The following is a 12,954-nucleotide window of genomic DNA, read 5'->3' on the forward strand; positions in this document are numbered from 1 at the left end:
GTGTGGGTTGGCCAAGGCCCTGACTACCGATATGAACTCGATATGAACAGGACTTATCAGTATGTAACTAGTATTTAGCCACAAGTTGGATGAGATAGGAAGAAAGGAGGTCTGAGGACAGAGTCCAGGAATTCTCTAACATCCAGCAATGACAGCTTCACCTGCCTTTCATTTGGGGTTTCCAAGGCTCAACTTGGATATTCTGTAAGGTTTTGTGCAAATATTTTCTGTCTCCCAGTTCTCAATACTCACACACAATAGGAGGGGAGACATTCCCCCAGAGGAACAAAAAGTCAGTTTGAAATAGGTTGTGGTGCCATTTCCCCCAAAATAACAGAAGAGCCAAGCTCTGGGTCTGATGGGAAATTTGGAGTCTTTGTTGTTGCTCATTGCTAAGTTATGTCTGGCTCTTTGCCACCCCATGGACATCAGCATGCCAAACTTTCCTGTCCTTCACCATCTCCCCAAGTTTTTGCTCAAACTCATGTCCATTGAGTCAGTGATGCTATCCCTCATCATTGGAGTCTTTAGCTTTCTGCCATCAAACCCTCTGGGCTTCCAAAGAAGAGCCTGCCTGGCTTCCTAGCCCTGCGGCCTCTCTCACGAGGTTCCTAGACCATTGTCTTGTAATTGATGGTTTACTTGTCTAGCTCCCCTTCTGGACTGTGGGGTCCTCCAGGTGAAGGCCCTGTCTCATTCATCCCAAGACTACTACCAGAACCTGGCACTAAGCATGCATCAGGAAATGTTAGCAGACCCTAACCATATTGCAGAAAGCAAGGAGGATAATCCAGCTCCCAGGCTCTGGGTGTCTTTCACCCGTCGGAGTCTGTTCTGTCAAACCCCTGCTCTGACACCTGCAGCTGAGTCCTGGAAAGGTAGCGATAGATCCTGCAGGGCTGGACTTGACCTTTTGGGAAGAGACTATTCCCTGGGGGCCTGGATAAGCCATCCTGAAAAACAAGTTCTCTGAGTCAATCCTTCTGCGAGTTGTGGTGGGAAAGTCCCCAGAGCCCTGGAGGGGAGGTCGAAGCAACCCGTGGTATTTGAGAAGCAAAGAGGGGTCTCTGCTCCAAAGGGACCTGCTTCTTTACCTGATCCAGAATTCCTGGTGAAAGTGTTCAGCCACTCAGTCGTGTCTGGCTCTTTGTCACCGCACGGACTGTAACCCGTCAGGCTCTTCTGTCCTTGGGATTCTCTAGGCAAGGATGCTGGAGTGAGTTGCCATTCCCTTCTCCACGGGATCTTCCCAACCCAGGGATCAAACCCAGATCTCCTGCATTACAGGCAGATTCCTTACCATTTGAGCCACAATTCCTGGTATATCAACTCAATTATGCCATCACTTTGTCCAAGGAATGGAATGATCCAAAGGCCCTCTTCTAGACTAGATATAAGTGTGTCTTCTCCATCATAAAACAGACACACACACACAAACCCTCTTAACCCCAGGTTGCTCTGGTTCCTGCACTGCATTCCTCCTCTTGTATATAACTAAACCTCTTCAACAACTTGCCTAAACTTGTTATCCTTTACTTCCTCTCTCAGGCCCATCCCTAAAATAAGACGTTCCTTCCAGACCCTCCCAAATGACCTCATCTAGTCTAGTCACTTCAGGTACCACTTCCAGTCCCTCTTCTGAGCTCCAAACCCAGGTATCCAACTGTCTACCAGATATCTTGACCAGGCTACCCCACAGGCACTTCAAATTTGAATGTACAGAATAGGAATTCATCATCTTTCCCTCAAACTAGGTTATTCCCCAGTGTTCCCCAGCCTTTGTGAATGGCACACATTCCTCCCCTCTCCCTTTCTCTGACACCTGATACATCAACCCTCTGTCATGAATATCCTTCAAATGCATATCCACTCCTTTCCACCCTCATGGCTCTCCTGCTGATTAGGGCCAGCATCGCTGTCATTTTTTTCCTAGATGATGGCATCAGCCTTCTTAACTGTGGCCTAACAAGCCTCTCCTCTTGACACTTTCAAATCCATTTTCTATATTGTAGGTAGCCTTTACTAAAATAGATATGACTAGACCCCTGGCGGTCCACTAGTTAAGATTCCGTGCGTCCACTGTAGGGGGCTCGGGTTGAGTCCCTGGTCAGGGAACTACAATCCAAGAGGCCACATGGCACGGGCTCAAAAAAATTTTTTTTAATGTATATGATTATGTTCTCCCATTGCTTACAACTCATCAGTGGCTCCCCATTGCTCTCAGGATAAATTGTAAACTTCTTAACCAACAAAAAACATCCTGCATGAGTTGGGCCTTGCTTACCCCTTCAGCCTCACCTCTCACTACCCTTTCTCTCAGTCTACCCCTCAGCCACACTAGTGTAATTCAGGGGTCTTACCAACCCCACTCTGGAATTCCCAAGTCTTTATTTCATCTGTTCTCTGGGCCTCTAGTGGTCATCTCCCTCACTTATGTTCCCTGTCTTCCCTAACTTTCCCTGGCTAGCTTCTGCTCCCACTTGTAAGGCAGGCCTCAGGTTTGAATGTCATTTATTTACAGAAGCCTTTGTCTGACTCCTCAATTCCAGCATGCCAGCGTCCCTAAAGGGGTCCTGTAGCAAACATGCTGTGTATTATCCCCAGAGCACTGAACAGAGTAAGTGGCAACGACTTGTTCTCTTGTCTGTCCCACCTAACAGGCCTGAGCTCCTTGAGGGAAGGGACCTTGTCTGTCTAATTTGTGGCTGAATCCTTGGCACCAGGCACCTGGTTCATAGGTGCTGTGACATTTATGTGTATGTGTGTGTTATGCAGAAAAGCCAGGGAAGGGGCAGATGCCACACGTACCTGGGGGGAAGAAGGACAGATAATCACAGAAGCAGGTCTTGGCAGACTCCACAGAGATAGCCACTAATGGGATGGGGAGAAAGGGATCAATTCAAGAGGCTCCAAGGATTTGAGCTGCTTGACTAGGAAGCAGGCGGATAGACCTATTTACCAAGCAGAGACCACATAAGGGAAGGGTAGATCCAGGGGAAAAGTTGAACCCAGGAGCAGAGGACTGAGGGGACCATCAAGGGGACACAAGCAGTAGTTTGTGTGTGTTAGTCACTTGGTTGTGTCTAACTCTTTGCAACCCCCATGGATTGTCACCTGCCACGCTCCTCTGTCCATGGGATTCTCCACGCAAGAATACTAAAGTGGGTTGCCATTCCCTTCACCAGGGGATCTTCCCAACCTGGGTCTCCTGCTTTGTGGGCAGATTCTTTACTCTCTGAGCCACCAGGGAAGGGCAGATGGGTAAATGTTTCTGTATCTCCAAAAAGAAATCAAGCCTCGAGATATCCATTTGAGAGGCTCTCTGTAAGAGTCAGCATAGAGTCCGTAAAGCTTCCAGGAGGAGGGTGGGCACAGAGAAAAGAAGATTGAGGACAGAAGTTTTGGGCATGCTGACATTGTGCTGGGAGAAGAGGAGGAGGCAGAAATAATGGCATTTGCAGAGGTAGGAGGAAAACCAAGAGAATTCATGGTCACTGGAGCCAAACGGAAAGGACCCAAAGAATATGCCCAGCATCACTGAGTATTGCGGGAAGGTGGAGGAGAATAAGGCTAATCTATTTGCAAACTAGGAAGTCTCTGATTAGAATGGAAGTCACATCAACACCATTTAAGGGGTTGGCTTATAAGGCAGAAAAGGCAGCAAGCAAGGACTATCCTTTCCAAATATTTCAAGCATGCCAAGAGAAACAGTGACCTAAGGACCTTCAGAGGCAGCACAGGAATTAAGAGACTGTGGGCTCTATAGTAACATCGCTTGGGTTCAAATCATTGCCCCATGACTTAATAACTGTGTGACTAAGTTAACTTAATCTTCCTAAGCCTCAGTTTCCTGGTTTGCAAAATGATGAAACTAGTAGTACCCACTTGATGAAGGTTATTGTGAGGATTAAGTAAGATAATGTATGGGAAGCAGTTAGTCCAGGTGAGAGCAAGTGGGAAGTAATTGATTAATGTGAGAGATTATTTTTAACAAGGTCAAGAGAGAAAGCTGAAAGGGGGGAATAAGTGGAGAAGTTGCCAGGCAGGAGGGAGAGAAGATGCTGGAGGTGGAAGAGATGGGATGTAGGAGTCAGAAAGTTTGTTGGGGGCACGGGCAGGTATATCTCTTTTGAACTTGATCTTGGCAAAGCTGTTCCCTGCTGGTTATTTTACTATTGTTATTTTAAATATTTTGTCCACACCATGTAGCCTGTGGGATCTTACTTCTCCCACCAGGGATCGAACCCAAGTCCCCTGCACTGGGAGCTCAGAGTCTTAACCACTGGACCACCAAGGAAGTCCCATTTCTGTTTCTTTGTGTCAATAAACCCCTGCTGGTTATCGAGCGGGGCTGTCATCTCTGTTCCATTTTCTTGGGAGAGTCATGCTGAGTCAGCTTGGGGTTGTACTCAGTCCCAGAATTATCCAGGATTTCCTGGAGCCCCAGTTCCTGCCTCTTTGCTGCCCCCAGCCTGCTGGTGCTCCATGTGGAGGTGACTGGACCCGAGGGGCAGCAGGATGTCCCAGCAGCATACCTGGTGAGAAGAAGATTCAGGGAGAGCTGCTGTCCTAAGTTCTCCTGGGGCAGTACCCTGGTCCCAGGTCAGTATCCTGATGTCCCCTTCAAGGGCTGCCTCTTCACAGTTATTCCAAACGACCTCCCAACCCTGCGCTTATTGATGCTTCTGAGACACTTGCAGTGGTCTCCATGGGCCTCCTGGATAATTTGCCCACCTCCAGCATCAGCTCTGCCAAACTCTCCCCTCGGCGCTGCCCATGGTTTGTCTCACACCTCCTCAAAACCCCATTACAGCTCGTCCTGTGGGAGCTCCACTATTACCAAGGGAGGCGTCCCCACCTGCCCAGCCTTCTTCTCTGGTTTATCTTCATAGGTATTCTCTGCTCCATCCTGACCAAAGCTGTCCCTGCCCAGGATGCCCTGCCTTGGCCCAGGTGGCTCTTCTTCCTGAAATACCTTCCTTTCTCTTCCACAGGCCGCCTCCACATCTTTAGAGAACGGCATCCGACCAGAAGTCTCTCATATTGCCCCCTCTGCCACCACTGGTGAGTTGAACACCTCCTTCCCAGTGTTCCCATAGCAACTGGTAGCTGGCCACCTCTGCCATGTTATTCTTCATACCTTATGGTAGCAGTTGGGGAATATGTTTATCTTGTTATCAGACTAGGAACTTCTCCAACAAAAGGATTTGGTCTTATTAATATCTGTGTCCCCAGGGCGTAGCATAGTACCTATCTATCATATAGCCCGTGTGTGTGTGTGTGTGTGTGTGTGTGTGTGTGTGTGTCCTTAGTCAGTCAGCTGTGTCTGACTCTGTGCAACCCCATGGACTATATAGACTGTTAGGCTCCTCTATTCAGGGGATTCTCCAGGCAAGAGTATTGGAGTGGGTTGCCATTTCCTCCTCCAGGGGATCTTCCCAACCCAGAGACTGAATCTGCGTCTCCTGCATCTCCCATATTGGCAGGCAGATTCTTTGCCACTGAGCCACCTGGGAAGCCCCCACATATAACCAGTATACTCCCTCATTTCTTGGGAAATAGTGGTGGAATCAATACATGTCCTCATCACAGAAAAGATTTCTTCTGGCAGGAAGACAAGGTAAGAATGTGAAAATAGACTCCCCATGTGACCAGGCTCCTAAATCTTTATCATCTGTCCTCTCGTGGCTCATCTGGTAAAGAATCCGCCTGCAGTGTTGGAGACCTGGGTTCAATCCCTGGGTTGGACAGTGCGGGAGACCTGGGTTTGATCCCTGGGTTGGGAAGATCCCCTGTAGAAGGGAAAGGCTGCCCACTCCAGTATTCTGGCCTGGAGAAGTCCATGGGGTCACAAACAGCTGGACACAACGAAGTGCCTTTCACTTCTCATTCCATGACTCCAGGGCTGCCAGCTTTTCTGTTGTTCCGCTCCTTTTTTATTCCACAAAATTGAACCTTTGCTGGGCCATTACCAACAGGCAAAGGGTGTGTCTAGTTGTTACTTCAATGGCCAGCCTGAATCTCCTTTCTGAGGTATCAAGCAGGTTCTATTCTGAGCATCATCTAACTCTCGAAAGGGCAGCAGGTTCTTAGGCAAGGCACACATAGGAAAGGAGAATTAGAAGATGCTGCTGCCCAAGAATTGCCAGTCGAGGCTGTGTCAACAACCAAGATCAAAACTCTAGGGGGCATTCAGGTGCCATAACAAGAGGGGCCCAGGTCCAGGACCAAAAGAAAACAGAGGCCTTGAGAGTGTGTAGGAGTCGAGTGTAGATTAGGACTTGGTATAACGTAGAGTTCTTGGTCTTTAGTGACCCATCAGACCTCCATGAAGCAAAAAGGAGAATTTATTTAAAGGCACAGGATCCAGGGAAATAAAGCCTCAAAAGATACTAGGAACTGAGGACCCTGAACTCCATCAGGGCCTTCTCTTCTCTTCCTTCTTTCCTTCTTGCTCCCAGCTCTCTCGGGCCCTTTTGGCAGAAAGTACCAGCAGGGCAGCTTCCTGATTTACATACTACAGATCCATCTGCAGGAAGAGAGACCAAACCACCTTCTCTTTCCTGGTTCCAAAGTCTCAAGGAAGTTGATCTGAGTGGCTCAGCTTGGGTCACACAACTGTAGCCAGAGGGACAACATCATATTTGTACATTTGTGTACACTGTGCAGAAGCACAGGTTCCCTGAAAAGCAAAAGTTGTTCAGACAACCCTAGACATGTTCAGTTCTGGGAGCCAAGACTTGGGTTAAGGCAATAAGAACACTCTCATGCAAGTCAGAAGCAAATGACTATGGGCTGTATCTTGGGTGACCATCTAGAACAAGAAGCCTGAGGGCTGGTCATTCCAAAGAGCCCAGTCTTAAGAAGAACTCTGGGGATAAAAAAAAAGATTTCTGGGCTTACAAACATTTTGGAGATGCTTCCTGCCATGTGTATCAGCATATGGACAACTCTAGGAAGTCTCGTTGGAAAAGACCTGTTTAATTTTAAATCATAACGATGTATGTATTTGTATATGGAGCCCTTCTTTTAGTGGAATATTGATAAATCATCCACCTTTCACATTGGAAACAAGCCTACAACATCAGCTGTCATCTGCTAGTTATTTTTACAGGGGCTGGGATGGCCCATGAGTAAGCAGTCTTGATTTAAAAAGTAATGTTTCCCAAGCCTCATTTATTTCCCTCTAACCTTTTTGGAGTTTGTCTTATATGTTCCCTCTGTGCCATTCCTTCACATTTTTATTTAAATCAATCAACTTTTTAAAAAGCCTCATTCCAAACAGCTGCTGCTGCTGCTAAGTCACTTCAGTTGTGTCCGACTCTGTGCGACCCCAGAGACGGCAGCCCACCAGGCTCCCCCGTCCCTGGGATTCTCCAGGCAAGAACACTGGAGTGAGCTGCCATTTCCTTCTCCGATGCATGAAAGTGAAAAGTGAAAGTGAAGTCGCTCAGTCGTGTCTGACTCCTACAACAGAGACATCCTTAAAACCAGGATTTGATGTGATGGTTAAAATTTTTTTCTCATACACATGGAAATATATACATAATCATTAAAATTAAGATGTCTATACAGGCATTATCTATAGTCTTCTCAAGTACTAGGGGTGGGTGGACCATATCGTGGGGACACCAGATTGAAGTATCAGGAATCAGAGAGGGGCCAGGTGGCCTTGAGTAAGACAGCCAGCCTCAAAGCACTGTCATCATGCATTCTGGCAGGGAAGTTCAGTCTATAACAAGGTGCCCAGATACCTGCATGTTTGTGCATGGGAACTGTGCTTTGTGTGCCCTTTTGGAATGTGTGTTGTGTTTTCACGGCTACTCCAATCTTCCTTGGAGGTACCTGGGAAATAAATGCAGATTCTCCCTGGCTTTGGAGAGTGGTGGTGGAGAAGTGTTAGGAGGCACTGTCTGCCTTAAAGCACTCCTCAAATTTACTTTGGCCTTACTGCAGCAAACAAGTAGGAGTCACATACCTCACCTGGTTGCCTGCGATTGATCCCAAGATGGAAAGACTACGATGAAAGAATCCAAAAGCAAAGTGAAACTGGTTCTGGCAACTTGCTTGAAAGAAAGAACATAGCTTTGGAGGTAAGAGGACCTGAGTGTCAATGCAAAACTCACCACTTACTAGTTATGTTCTCCAACAGCTTAAAAAAAAAATCTCTTAAAATTCTACACTTACGGTTCTTCCCTAGTGGTACAGTGGATAAGAATCCACCTGCCAATGCAGGGAACATGGGTGCCATCCTTGCTCCAGGAAGATTCCACATGCCATGAAGCAACTAAGCCATGTGATCTAGGGCCTGAAAACCACAACCACTGAGCCCACGCACCACAACCACTGAAGCTCGTGAGCCCTAGAGCTTCTACTCCTCAAAAAGAGAAACCACCACAATGAGAAGCCCTTGCACCACAATGAAGAGTAGCCCCTGCTTGCCACAACTAGAGAAAGCCCACGTGCAGCAACGAAGACCCAGCACAACCAAAAGTAAATAATTTTAAAAATTCCATCCTTATTATCATTGTCCAGATGAGGAAACTGGGACTCAAAGGAGTTAAGCAACTTGCCTGATGTCAAAGAGCTAATAAACAGGGAGTATATATATATGACTATATATGTGTGTGTATAATGAGATCTCTGCTAATTTCTCTCAAGAGATTCCTCCTTCTGAAGCTATATATAAACATATAATAATATATAACTATATGTTTATAAACATCAATATTATAGAGCAGAACTCAAAACTAGATTGGTTTGACTTTCGTGTGTGGTCCTAACCACTGTACTACCCTGCTTTCATTCCCTCATTGATCACATGACTCTTCTGTAGGATCTCTGGCTGGGTGCTGGGGATCAAGTGCTAAGCAAGACAGACAAGGTCCCAGCCCTCACAGACCTGGCATTCTGTAGGGCAGCGAGACATAAAATCGCCGGTTACCACCATTACTAACTTAACAAAAGTTATAAGTGTCACAAAGGAAAAGGACACTCAGTGAGGGGGGCACTTGATCTTGGTCAGGAAGGAGGAGTCAGGGAGTGTGGAAGGGAGAAAATAATATTAAGATTGAGCTTTGAAGCATTCACAAACATTAATTTTTTTCAATAAATTAGAATTAAAGTGTTTGCCACTAGATATGATTTCAATGGTCCACGAATGAACACTTTTTGTAGTTTATTTGTAAATGATTTCATAAACATTATCATTTCATAGATATTATTACTTAGGATGAAACTGAAGAAAGAAGAGGAATGAATTAAAACATTAAGTACAGTTATTCCCCTACATTCACATGACTTCTGTTCTGAGAGCACATTTGTGAGTCCAACAAAGTTAGCCTAGGTATCCAACTAACATCATTGGCTATATAGCACTGTCCTATTACAGGTTTATAATACTTTTCACACAGTAATACATAACAAACCAACACAAAAAATAAAACATTAAAACAAATTATTTATTTTGTTATTTTTGATTGCACTGGGTCTCCGTTGCTGCCTGCAGGCTTTCTCTGGATGCAGAGAGTGGGGGCTACTCTCCAGAAGTGGTACTCTCATTGTGGTGGCTTCTCTTATTGCACAGCCCAGGCTCCAGGCATTCGGGCTTCAGTAGTTGTGGCACAAAGGCCCAGTGGCTCCACAGTATGTGAGAATGAACCTGTGTCCCCTGCACTGGCAGGTGGATTCCCATCCACTGCACCACCAGGGTACAGAAACATCCAAGAAAATGTTTCTTTTTTTAATCTTACAGTATAGCACCTTGAAAGGTACAGTAATACAGTACAACCGCTGGCATACAGGGGCACCTTTGCGTCTTTGAAAGTTCACAACTTGAAGGTTCATATGTAGCAATAATAATAAAGGAAGTGGTAATAGATTTAGGAAAATTCACAAGGGTCACGCTTGAATTAAGCCAGTTATTCAGGATCTTGGCAGCTACTTTAAGAACTTTGAACTTTGTCCTAAGATGAGAGAAGTTGTGGGAACGGATAGTGGTTAGACCTGGTGTTGAAAGAGCACTTTGTCTACTGCTGCAGAGTAGCTGTGAGAGGGCCAGAAGGGAAGTAGGGATTCCTGTTCGAAATGTAAGAATTCAAGCAGGAGATAATGCACACTTCACAGGTGTGTGGGTGAGGGAGAGAGGCTTGAAGCAATGCAATCAGCTGGACTTCTGAGAAATAGAGAGAAAGGTGTGCAAGGTGGAGCTTTTCTAGCTGGGGGGCTTACCAGGTGGCTCAGGAGTAAAGAATCCACCTGCCAAAAGCAGGAGATACAGGTTAGCTCCCTGGGTGGGGAAGATCCCTTGGGGGAGGAAATGGCAATTCACTCGAATATTCTTGCTTGAACACCTGGCAGGCTACAGTCCATGCGGTCACAGAGTGGGACAGGACTTAGCGATTCAGCTCGCAGGCATGGTGGAGGAAGAAGGCAAGATAAGCCTTGGAGAAACCTGTGAGGTATCCAAATGTAGATGTCAGGAAGGTTAGTAGGTTCTTATCTCTGACACTTGGACTTCCCTGGTGGCTCCGATGGTAAAGAATCTGCCTGCAATACAGGAGACCCAAGCTAGATCTCTGGGTCAGGAAGATACCCTGGAGAAGAGAAAGGCTATCCACTCCAGTATTCTTGCCTGGAGAATTTCAAGGAAAGAGGAACCTGGTGGGCTACAGTCCATGCGGTTGTACAGAGTCTGACAGGACGGACCGAGTAACACATACTCTCTGACACAGTTTAACTTTAGCAAAATAGACGACCTCACGGAGCTATTGTGAGAAATGAGAGCGGAGAGCACAGTAGATACGCCATAAGCCGCGGTTCTTTCTCCAATTTCTCCCCGCTATGCTTCGCAGCGCGCTAAGGACACAGCGGGGTACACAGTCAGGTCGTGTTTACCCGGTGATTCGGTTCCATTCGGCTCCTACCCCACTTCTTTTCTTAGCACAATTCCTGGCTCAGGGATGTTTGAAGTACGCACAAACGAAATCAGGCCTCTTGTTACTCGGGACTACACGTACGGGCAGAAAACTGGGGCTAAACCAGACCTTTGGCGGGTTGAACAATTTAAATACATTTTAAGAAGTGGGCGTGCTATCATCCAGAAGTTGGAAGGCCTGGACAAAGGCTCCCTCCAAGCAGCCTCGGGTTCTGGTTAGCGAGCGAAGAATAGCTGGTGAGAACTTGGGGACCCCGGCTGCCAAGGTATTTGCAGCTCCCGGAAGATGCAGAAGCGTCTGGGATACCAGCTCGGCTAGGGTCTGACGCTGTCCCGCGGCGGCCTTTAAAGGCCCACCACGTGGCCGAGCTGCCGGCCCAGGCCGGGAGGCGGTGTCCCGGCTGCGCCTGCGCACTGCCCAGGGGAGGGATCTGGGTTCCGAGAAAAGGCGCTGGGAGTGGAAGAGAAGGTTGCTCTGGGTGGGCGGCCGTGGGAGGAGTAGTTCCTTATGCAAATCGCAGAGGCGCGCGAGGGCTAAAGGGGCGGGGCTTGCGATGCAAAGCCGGGTCCCCCCTGAGGAAGCGCGAGGGGCGGGCCCCGCCACCGTCGGCCTCCTTCCGCGAGTCTCTGACGTCAGCGACGTCGCTTTTAAAAGCGGCCGCGCAGGCGCCGTGAGCCGAAATGCGAACTTAGGCTGTTACACAACTGCTGGGGTCTGCTCTCGCCGCCCGCCCGGCAGTCAGTCAGCCTCGCCGCCGCTGTCGCCGCCTCAGCGGTTCCGGTAGTCTTAAGCCCGCCCCACCACCTTTTCCCCGCGCCTCCCGGAGCCTCCGGGTGTCTCCTGTCCGCCCGCACAGGCCGGCCGCGACCGTCTGCGTCTTCTCGGCGCCCCTCGCCTCTCCGGCCGACATGAGTGGGGACCATCTCCACAACGATTCCCAGGTACGGCCCTGCCAGGCCCGCCCGGGCCCCCGGCCGTGCCTCGGCCCTCCACGACCCTCGACTCAGAGGCCCCGGCCCCGGCCTCGGCCCGGCTGCTTTGACAGGCCAGAGCCCCTGGCCAGGGGCGGCCAGCCGGCGGACGTCGGCTCCCCAGGACCTGGGCGGAAGCCGCCAACTTACAGTTTGGGGGTGCTGGCTGGCCCTTCAGGCCGTTCCCGGGGGCCCCCCTCTTCCCGGGGGGCGCAGGGTGGGCCCGGCTCCCGGCCGCGCGCGCTTGCCCGCCGCCCGCGGGGTGAATGTGCCTGTTGTTTCATGGTCCCTCCTTTTCTCTCCCCAGATCGAGGCGGATTTCCGACTGAATGGTGAGTGAGCCCCCCTTTCCGACCCCAGACTCCGCGGCCGCCGGCCCCGCGCCCGGCCCGAGCCGGGTAGAGGACAGACATGGCGTCCCAGAGACTAAGTCCCGGCTCCTCGCTCACCGGCCCCATTGTTCCCCTCGGGCCGCCTCTGGACCCCTTTTCCGGGGACCCCAGACCCCCCAGATCTCGGCCATCCCAAGAGGGGGCTACAGAGACCCCGCGTCGCCCGCCGCCGGGCTTCGGGCAGCCTTTCCGGGCCCGGATTCCTCCCGGGAAAGTCGCCTTGTCGACAGTCGGGACTTAGTCTCTGCGCCATTTTCTTTTTCTCTCTCCTCTCCTTTCTGTGCCTGTGTGTCTTTCTCTCCCTCCCTCGGCTCCTTCCTTGAGCTGCCCAGAAAGAGCTTTCTGCGGAGCAAAGCCGTATAAATCACAGACTTCACCAGAGGGAAGGGTGCGAGCCTGAATTGTTACTATTTTTGCCCAAAGAGAACTTTATTTGGGGGGTTGTCCTGCTTACTGCTTCTCTTGTTTGTTTCCTTTTCTGCTTCCAGAATGAAAGCTGCCCTTCGGCAACTGTTGGTTTTTTTGTTGTTTTTTTTTCTTTCCCCCTTCCAGAGTAAGATGTTTATGGTAGGAAATGGGGCTCTAAAACTAAAGCCCTCCTTGTGGAGTGCTTCGTATTTTGAGGTTGCTTTCCCCAAGTTGTGTTCTTTGCAA

General features: G+C 49.1%; 1 protein-coding gene across 1 annotated transcript in view; it reads left to right on the forward strand.

Annotated features, from left to right (window-relative positions):
* Nucleotides 1-11,637: 11,637 nt before the first annotated feature.
* TOP1 (DNA topoisomerase I) overlaps nt 11,638-12,954 on the forward strand; it is an 87,559-nt gene continuing 86,242 nt past the window's right edge. Inside the window, exons 1-2 of the mRNA XM_052650418.1 lie at nt 11,638-11,878; nt 12,216-12,240. Of these exons, the coding sequence (XP_052506378.1) occupies nt 11,846-11,878; nt 12,216-12,240 (58 nt within the window). The 5' untranslated portion in view covers nt 11,638-11,845. The remainder of the gene's footprint in view (nt 11,879-12,215; nt 12,241-12,954) is intronic.

Source organism: Budorcas taxicolor, chromosome 13, assembly GCF_023091745.1.
Source record: "Budorcas taxicolor isolate Tak-1 chromosome 13, Takin1.1, whole genome shotgun sequence".
Classification (NCBI taxonomy): Eukaryota; Metazoa; Chordata; class Mammalia; order Artiodactyla; family Bovidae; genus Budorcas; species Budorcas taxicolor.